The sequence below is a fragment of the Monopterus albus genome, unplaced genomic scaffold, assembly GCF_001952655.1.
Source record: "Monopterus albus unplaced genomic scaffold, M_albus_1.0 scaffold114.1, whole genome shotgun sequence".
Lineage (NCBI taxonomy): Eukaryota > Metazoa > Chordata > Actinopteri > Synbranchiformes > Synbranchidae > Monopterus > Monopterus albus.
The window spans coordinates 1,128,062-1,137,223 of record NW_018127994.1 but is presented as its reverse complement, the minus strand read 5'-3'; the positions used below and the strand labels follow the sequence as shown (position 1 = coordinate 1,137,223).

The 9,162-nt window shown below is 39.4% G+C and overlaps 1 protein-coding gene across 4 annotated transcripts in view; it reads left to right on the top strand.

Moving 5' to 3' along the window:
- Positions 1-9,162, top strand: part of LOC109966562 (homeobox protein Meis2-like) — a 53,871-nt gene that overhangs the window by 26,367 nt on the left and 18,342 nt on the right. For all 4 annotated transcript variants that reach the window (XM_020611480.1, XM_020611478.1, XM_020611477.1 and 1 more), the window contains one exon: positions 6,048-6,187. In XM_020611480.1, the coding sequence (XP_020467136.1) occupies positions 6,048-6,187 (140 nt within the window). The remainder of the gene's footprint in view (positions 1-6,047; positions 6,188-9,162) is intronic.

The window sequence follows — 9,162 nt, the reverse complement described above, 5'->3', positions numbered from 1 at the left end:
AGCAAAGGGTCTGAATACTTATGACCATGTGATATTTCAGTTTTTCTTTTTTAATAAATCTGCAAAAATGTCAAACATTCTGTGTTTTTCTGTCAATATGGGGTGCTGTGTGTACATTAATGAGGAAAAAAATGAACTTAAATGATTTTAGCATATGGCTGCAATATAACAAAGAGTGAAAAATTTAAGGGGGTCTGAATACTTTCTGTACCCACTGTAGATGCTTTCCGTTAACTCCTCCATCACCTCCTCCTCCTGCACTGGGACATTCTCCATCACATATGCAGTTCCTCCTGACTCATACAGCTCATTCTCACCCTCTCTTGGCTTGTTTATCATCTCCTTGTATTCTCCTTCTTCAAATAGTGGCCATTCCAATATTTGTTGTAAATTTTCTTGCTTTTCTTGTGGGGCTTCTAACTGCAAAGAGACAATTTGTTTGATAGTCTCCTGCAGCTCCTCTTGTACGGTCATTTCCGGTACCAGATCATCAGAGGCTGGCACTGCTGTTATGGCCTGTGTTTCCTGGGCTTTTTCTTGGTTCTCTCCGGGACCCGTTTTTACAGCTCTGCCGACAGTATTCAGAAAGTACTCCAATATACCTTGAACATTTCTCAATTACACATACATTTGCATGTGAGACATATCAGCAGATTTCTGGGGTTGAAGTTAAATTTTTTTTCAAACAGTACATCTGCCTGTCATTGGCACTGCTAGTGTTATGTTTGCTCGTACACGGGAGAGTGAGTGAGCAAAAAGAAAGGCAGACCCAGATAGCTGACTTCAGTGCAAGCAGTGATTTATTATATACAGTGCAGTGAATGGTAAGAAAAGGCAGGCGTAGATGAACTGCGAACCAGGTGTCGATCAGCAGCAGATAGCAGTACAATGATGAGATGGATGGAGTAGGTCGAGCTGCGTCGCTGGGGTCACTCCTGAGCTGGTTGGTGGGAAACGAAGGTTACTGAGGAGACAGAAAGTAGGGGTTTGTACTGATGGTGACTGGTGACTGTGCATCAACCTGACCGGGGCAGACTGGAAAGGTTGAGTGGATGGAGTAGTTCATGGAGGAAGAAGAACAGCATGGGAGGAGAGCAGCAGCAGGGAGTCCAAATATATAAAAACAACAAAAAGGAGAAGGGTAAAACACAAATGCAACAGTGAGGGCCTGAGAAAAGTAGAACGAACTGGCAAGGGAATGATAGGTGAGCAGGGTATAAGTAAGGGCAGAACAAATAAAGTGCAGCTGGTGACAATCAAGGGATGTGGAGCAGGTGTGCCAGGTGGTGTAATCAGGGGCTGAAAAAGAGAAACAAAGTGAGGGAGGTGAGAGAGGCAGGTGCAGCCGGGCAAACCTGACAGCTAGCATGTAAAGAGCTTGGCTTTGCATCACTGATGCAGCTAGGAATGTGGAAATCAGTTCTGCTAGCTACTCTGCACTTTGTCTTATGGATATGTCATCCATCAACTGCTTCACCCAGCAAAACAGCCACTGAGCTAGGTAGAAAAGAGACTGTGGAATAAAAGGTAACAAACAAAATAAAACATACAGTATATTTATATATTCACAAAACCATACACCCTACAAAAATCTGTATATAAAACCCCAGGATGCAACGCTGATACATTTAAATATAAATTGGCTGGTTTATATGATAACATTAATATCGTGGTTTTTGTCTGTGGGGATTTTAGTGTATATACACTACACTGTAGGTTCAAATATTAAGAATATCTGATATATACATATACTGTTTTTTACACTAAAATTTCTAAAGCCATGACGGGGGAGGCAACAGTGCGGTGGGTAGAGCAGCTGTTTCCCAACTGGAAGGTTGAAGGTTTGAATCTTGGTGCCTGCAGTCCACATGTCGAAGTGTCCTTGGGCAAGACACTGAACCCCCCCATTGCCCCTGATAGTTAGAGCCATCAGTTGAGTTGGCACCTCAGATGGCTGCCATTCCTTGTGTGTGTAACATACTTGGCCAGTAAGGTGATTATCCTTATTATAAAAACCTCACACTATGCCGAACAAAACCAAATCTATGATTTAAAAAAATAAATAAATTTTTTATAACCTTCTAAAAGTGGTTGGCAATACTGCCCATTAGACACAGTTTAAATTATCTCATTGCAGCAGCAGATTTTATACTTATTAAGAGCAGAAGGGCTTTTAAGGGTTCACTTGGTAATATAGAGATTTTTGCAAGAACTAACTAAGATAACAGCAGTTTACTTAAATTTAACACATGAATACATGCTGCAAATCATCTAATGTAATACACTATATTATTATTATTGTTGTTGTTATTATTAATAAAAATAGTGATGATGTACACCCACAGCTATCTCCACATGTAGATGAAGAATTTACAGTATAAGAAAGAAAAATGATTTTTGGTGACAAATTTAAAAAATTAATAATGAATACATCAGTGAGCATTTCATAAATAAACAAAATAATGGTACTATAGTAATGGAGGAATAAACAATAATGATGGAGACTGAAAAGTCTGGCATGCACTACATATACATACAAAATTATCAATACTTTGGCGAAGCTTTAAGCTTTGCAGAAATACTTTATCTAAATATGGCCATGCCAATTAAACCATTTGAATTTGAGTAAAAGACACTGACTCAGTTTACTTTTAGATATTATAGTACTAACTTCTGCAGAAAATGAAAGTTCAATTCTTTCATCAGCAAACATAAAAAGCCCGTGGCATGCTCATTTCTAGCCAATTAATGTTTAATCTTGGGTACCTCTAGATTAGCTTTGCACCCATCATAACCCCAAATAGTAATTATTTCAGAATGTTAAAACTCAATATCACAAGGAGAGCATCCAGAAAATGAGTTGATAGTTCCTAAACACGCACAACTCCTGTTGCCAGTCAGAAGCCAGAGCAACGCAGAAACATAAATCACTGACAAATAAGCTATGTTTTTGACAGTGACTACAAATCCTCCCTGACATGTTCAAGCCAAAATATGAAAGTGAACAGCACAATGAACATCAATGGCATTAATTCATTTGAATTTCTCCTCCATAGATAGGTAAACAATGGTATATGTACCAATGAAAAGACATTTGTAACACTCTAAACAAAGTCTTACAACAATTCTCTCTAACGTTACAGAAACAAGGCATTAACAGACATGTAATGTGTTTTTTAAACTTACTGTTAAGTCCCACCAATTAGTGGAAACATCACTCCCTTTCAAGTAGCTCCAAGGTCAGTAAATCCAACTGGTGGTCACTGCATCTTCCCCTACCACATACAGTCCCAGTGTAGTAAAATTAATTCCAACAGGTAGCGTAGCTCCGACTGTAACATCATGGATCTTTAGAATCCTCTCGCCAGCCCGCATCACATCACATGCGGGAAGCACACACTGGCCTCAAGCAGTTAAAACAAACAGGTACTATGCTCCAGGAGCATCCGGCGCTAATGAGTTGATCATTCACCGCCATGGGGGTTTCACTGGCTGGCTGATCGTAGGTTTCCAGCCGCAGGCAAGCTCAAATGAACGTGCATAGCCAGGATATGACCATTCAAGGAAATCCATAAGTTATTGCATAAGACTTTACACATAATTGGAGAACAAGTCTTGTATAATCGAGAGTTGGAGAGACTTGTATAAACTGAGCTGCCTCTGCATAGAAATACAACAATGTAGGTATACCTTGTTTTTTGAGCTTTCAGTCATGTTTAAGATGATACTGTAATTCATCATTGTAACATAAGTCAGAAAACACAAAAAGCATGTCATGGGTTTTTTAAGCAAATGCTGCAAAGTAATATTTCTGCAGTAAAAATATTTCAGTGGCTTTGGAATGTTCTGGAAGAAGCAAAGAATAGAAAAATGGTAATTATAGCTGTTATAATGAGAAAATAAATAGCCTGTGTCCTTATAGATGCATACCAACACAGGCTGGACAGTGTATTGAAGCAAATGAAGTAGAAGGGGGTAGAACAGACAGGAAGACTGCTCTTCATATCTCAGGGTGTGTATGTTTTTTCTTAGCTCCAGGGCAATACCTCAGCCATCCTTGCAGCAATGCCCATCCGTCAGCTATCCAAGCAGGGTGGAGAAAACAGGGTGAGACTGAAGGGGGGGCCTGAGAGATTTGCATGAGTGTGCTGCTTTGAGACTGCACTGTCACACACTGACATTAGATTGGTTGAGTTGCCAGGGAACAGTCAGCAGCGATTAGTGTAGCAGAGGATCTGCCCCAAGGTGGGCCAGGATGGGAGAACAGCATGCCTTTCTTGGATATAAGTAGGCTGAGCAAGTGCTCTTTGTCATTTTTCTTTCTTGCTCTTTCACTCTCAAACTTTAAAGATGCTTTTTGTTGCCACATATAGCTTTATGATATGAAGGTGAAGCAAACTTAGTGCCACTCAAAATTTCTTTATTGTTGAGGCCCCTCTTTATATAATTATAAATTGCTATTTAATTGTCTGGAACTAGATTAAGTTATTGTATGAATTTAGGACATGTTAGAAACATCATTTACTGGAATTGTATAGTCCTAGCCATTCACTGTTACATTATTTACATTCCAAGATTGAATTTAAATTCAAATTCCTGGGGGTGGGAGGACACAGTACTCATAATCCTTACTCACAGACTGCTCTGAACAAGATGTAGCTGCCTGCTAAGAGAGCTAGCTTGGTCCGCTAGTGGGTACTCACTTCTATGAAACATTAAAGCATGTTTCCAAATTGGTAGTCCAAACTGGTATTACTTGGATAGACTGACTACCTACAGTAGTCCCAATCTAGAAGGTTACTTTCTTGCCTGACAAAATATCAAAACTTAATAAAGTAGCATAATACCAGTTGTATGATGGAAATTAAATTGAATACATCACTCAGGGGTCATATAAATTCCACTGAAGAGCTGGAACAAGATGATACAGAATACAAACAGTATGATAATGTCAGACATTGTGGAATAAGATGATTCAAACAACATAAAAAAAATACCCTCATCACCACTAAGGGAACCCTTGCTTGCAAAGAAGTAACTTTATCAACAGACTGTGGGATAAGCAGAAGACAAAACAAAGTACTGAGTAGAGGATAGAGGCAGTATAAACCCTGTACTGTTTCAGTGACTCAGAGCTGGACATCATCCGTGAAAACTCCTAGAACTCCCCACCACACAACCAGCCATTTTAATGTCAGTATTCATTAACTGAAATATTTATGCATTAACATGTCTCATATTGGCACATCAATGTATTTCTATAAACAAAAAGACACACTAAAGCAAATCTTGAGAAAAGTAGGGTTCCTGTTCCACCTCAGGGGGAGGAGTCTGTCAGCTGCATTATTCATGTACCCTTCAGGCAGGCTTTCAATGCTTCTCTGCCCTCGGGGCAAGAAAAACAACCACCACTGTTAAAAGTAAAACATTTCAGCAGATGCACAATTAATGGCAGAGAGGGAAAAGGAGCAGTGACAGGATCCAGAGACAATCTGACACAGACCTTGTTGATGAAGAATGAACACAATGAACACACGAGTACACAAGTGTGATGGCTTCACATTCTTCTGACCCACCCACTCACAGCCCTCTCAATCTGCTCCTGTACCCCAGATGAATATCTAGCTTATGATGGGGCTTAGAACTTGTTTTTTTGTATGTTTCCCCTCCCTTTCATTAGTCCTCTTTCAAACAGAGGTCACATATAAATAAGAGCACACAACAGTGAGTCACAACAGTTTGAATGTTCATTATGTTATGTCAAGCAAACAACTTCTGCAGTCATTACCTCATGTCAAACATGTAGTTCAGATTGAAGTAATAGCTCTCGGTTTTATTGAGCTGCCACTTGACAAATTCATCTTCATTATCCAGTGACTGAGGAGTCAAGCAGAGGTGAGAGGGAGAATCTTGTGCTGATATGCTACAGAGGAATGCAATCTCCCTCTGTCTTCAGTTTCACAGCATGTCTTTGTGGATGACGATGAAGGCGACAGGGCCAAATTAAATCTTTCTCATATCATGACTTCTCTTGTCTTTGATTGCAGGAGATGGCCTTGAAGCCAGCCTGGCATCATCAGGCACAGGAGACGAGGATGACCAGGACAAAAAGAGGCAGAAGAAACGCGGCATATTCCCCAAAGTGGCCACAAATATAATGAGAGCATGGCTTTTCCAGCACCTTACAGTAAGGGATTGTATCCTGGATCCTGTGAAGTTGCTTTGCCATAAAAGCTGTCTGCTGCTGTAGATTTGTACAGATTTCAAGCACAAGACATTTTTCTTCTCCAAAACAGCAACCCTACACTGATTTCACACAGTGCTAGAAATGAATACTGCCCAACCCCAGCCCAGGAATGAACATGGGCTAGATTTCCTAATGGCATGCCATTAGGAAGTTTCAAGTTTCAAGATGCACATTTTGAAACTATGTAAAGATTTATTCCATTGTAAGAACATAGATAACAGATGACTTATGTCTACAGGTCCTTTGGGACCACTGCTTGTATATGGTTTGTACAGAAGCTCTCTGCACAGGAGTAAGGTCATTGTTTCAGAGCTCTGGAAAGAGGGTGTGAGCAAATTCCCACAAGGAGAGCTTCATCTTTTATCTAAGGTCCAAAAGATATCACCATCACTGCCTCCTTAGATTTTTTTTTTTTTTTTACCTCAGCTGCTCTTAGATGTGGTTTAACCCCTCAAGTTGTTTAGTTTGTAAAAGGTGCACACAGGCCCTGTACACAGAGTAATCCTTTTCAAAACCCATCTTTAGATTTTTCAAATAAAAAGGGAGGATAATTGAATTATCCCCTCTCTGTTTGCCATCCCTTTTCAGACCCTATTTGTTAAGCATAAGTATTTGCTGTGGTAGGATGTGACGTTGAAAAGTGCACAAGGGGAGTTTAGCCTCTGAAAGGCCCATGGCAACACCCAAGTGATTAAGTATTCATCAGTTGTTTAGGGTGTTAAAGAAGTGGGATTGTGTTTTGTCAGACATTTCAGTGCGAGGCCCACAATGTGAACCCAAAAGGCTTCTGTCCACCACTAGCTATAGTCTCCTGCTTTTGTTGACTATTCTGAGGACTCTTACAAGATCTCAGGGAAGCTATAGAGAAAGCAGCTGTGATATGTGTTTGTGTGCTTTTTTAATAACTGTACGCCATCGTACCTGTTGGTTTCCATAGAACCCTGCATTTGCCCACATTCTAAAACTTATATGAAAATTTGAGCTTGTGGAACAAACCTGGAATCCATTGAAGGTCACAAATGTCAGAATTCACTGAAATTACATTTCATCAGGATTGTGCACATTCTCCAGAAAACAGCCGGACCTTTGCCTTGATAGCAGTTTCTTTGATGCCCATTCTAGATGAATGTCTATAAATAAGTTTACAAATGTAAACAAAAGAGACACATTTCAGGTGGTGTCTTATTAGTATCAATTTAGTTAAATGATTGTCTGTACATTGATGATTTTAGTGCAAAAATGAACTTCTGGTAGCAAAATCTTCAGTTAGACTGGAGGCAACCATTTTAGGGGGAATTCTAAATACATAAACCAACATTTTATATTTTTCATATATTCAGTACATTAAAAAACAAAACAAAAACTCCCTTTAACTAAAGAGAACCAGGCTCTTGGTGGGCTGCCATGTGACTACCTTTGGGGTGAGTGTATAGAGGAGAGAGAAAAGAAGAGCATCAAGTAACAACAAACAAAACAACAAACACTGGGCAGCAGGGATTAATATATGCTGGAACCTCTCAAATTGTGATTGGCACCTATTTTGATAAACCCAGCCCCTCAATTATATATGAAAGAAATGGGCCACAGTATATGAAAAATATTTAAAGAATCCAAAATCTAATACATTTTTGTACAACTAGCCTTTAACAACAGCATATTGGACTAAAATTAGAATAATTAAATGCAATATAAAGGTAATGATGCCACAACATATCTATGCTGGTCACACTTGGTGCCCATGTAACATTAGTGATGTGAAAGAAGCAAAAAAAAAAAAAAAAGACATGTAAAGGTCAGGGTTGGCAAGTAAAGCTGCCAACAATGTCAGTGGTGAACTCAATTATAATGTCAGACGAGATGTAGCAGATAACTTCTCTTTACTGAGCACAATAAATAGTACACGATACAAAAGTCCAGAAAACACACTCGAGTCAATAATACCACACAGCTAAGAAATCCAAAGAGAGGTCAGAGAGGGGAGTTCAATGGTCGGTGCACAGTAAATGATCAGAATCAAGTTGGTTAGGCAATAATCAGTGGTCAAAGGCAATCCGAGGTCAGAACAGGAAATACAGGCAATAAGAATAACACTGGAAATTCTGAACAGGAGCCTAGAACAATCTGGCAGCTTTCCGGTGGGGGGAAAGCTGCTTATAACTGGGTGAAAACAGGTGTAAACAATGAGTGTTTGATATGGCTATAACAGGAAGTTGACAAAATAAAAGCATGAGACCGGAAACAGGCGGGACAGAATCATGACAGGTAAAGTGTGCCATGTGTTATGGGCTGTTTGAAATAATAATATTACCTAAGAGAAGCATGTATGAAGTGAAGAGAATTGGATCTACTGGAATTGGACTAGGCTAGAACTCCTTGACATTGAAGATTTACCATTTGAATTGGCTTACTGTGATTTGTTTAATCCCAATGACAAGTTCCATTCACTGTAATAAAATGTTGTAATCAGTGGTGTAAAATGCAGCACTAAGATGTTGCAGATGAGTATAAAGACAAGGCCATTGTCTGAGGCCAGGAGAAGATCACTGGTGACTTTCATCCTGAACCTCACTAGCCGAGTTACTTTGCTGTAGTGCCACACTTTCAATTCATTGAACCTTGAATTCAATGATGCTAAAGTCTCACATTTGTTACCATTATCACTAAAGGAAGGATAGGAAAAACTAAACATAGCACTGCAAGAAGGAGAGAGTAAAAAGCCAGAGGGAGATGTGTATCTCTGTGTATCTATATCAGCTCTTGTGTGTGTACACAATTTGTTGTGTCCACTGTTGAACCAATTTTTACTATAGTATTTGTGCATTTTTCTGTTTTTGTGTTGTATTTGAAATTATATGTGTGTGTGTGTGTGTGTGTGTGTGTGTGTGTGTGTGTGTGTGTGTGTGTTTGTTTTTATA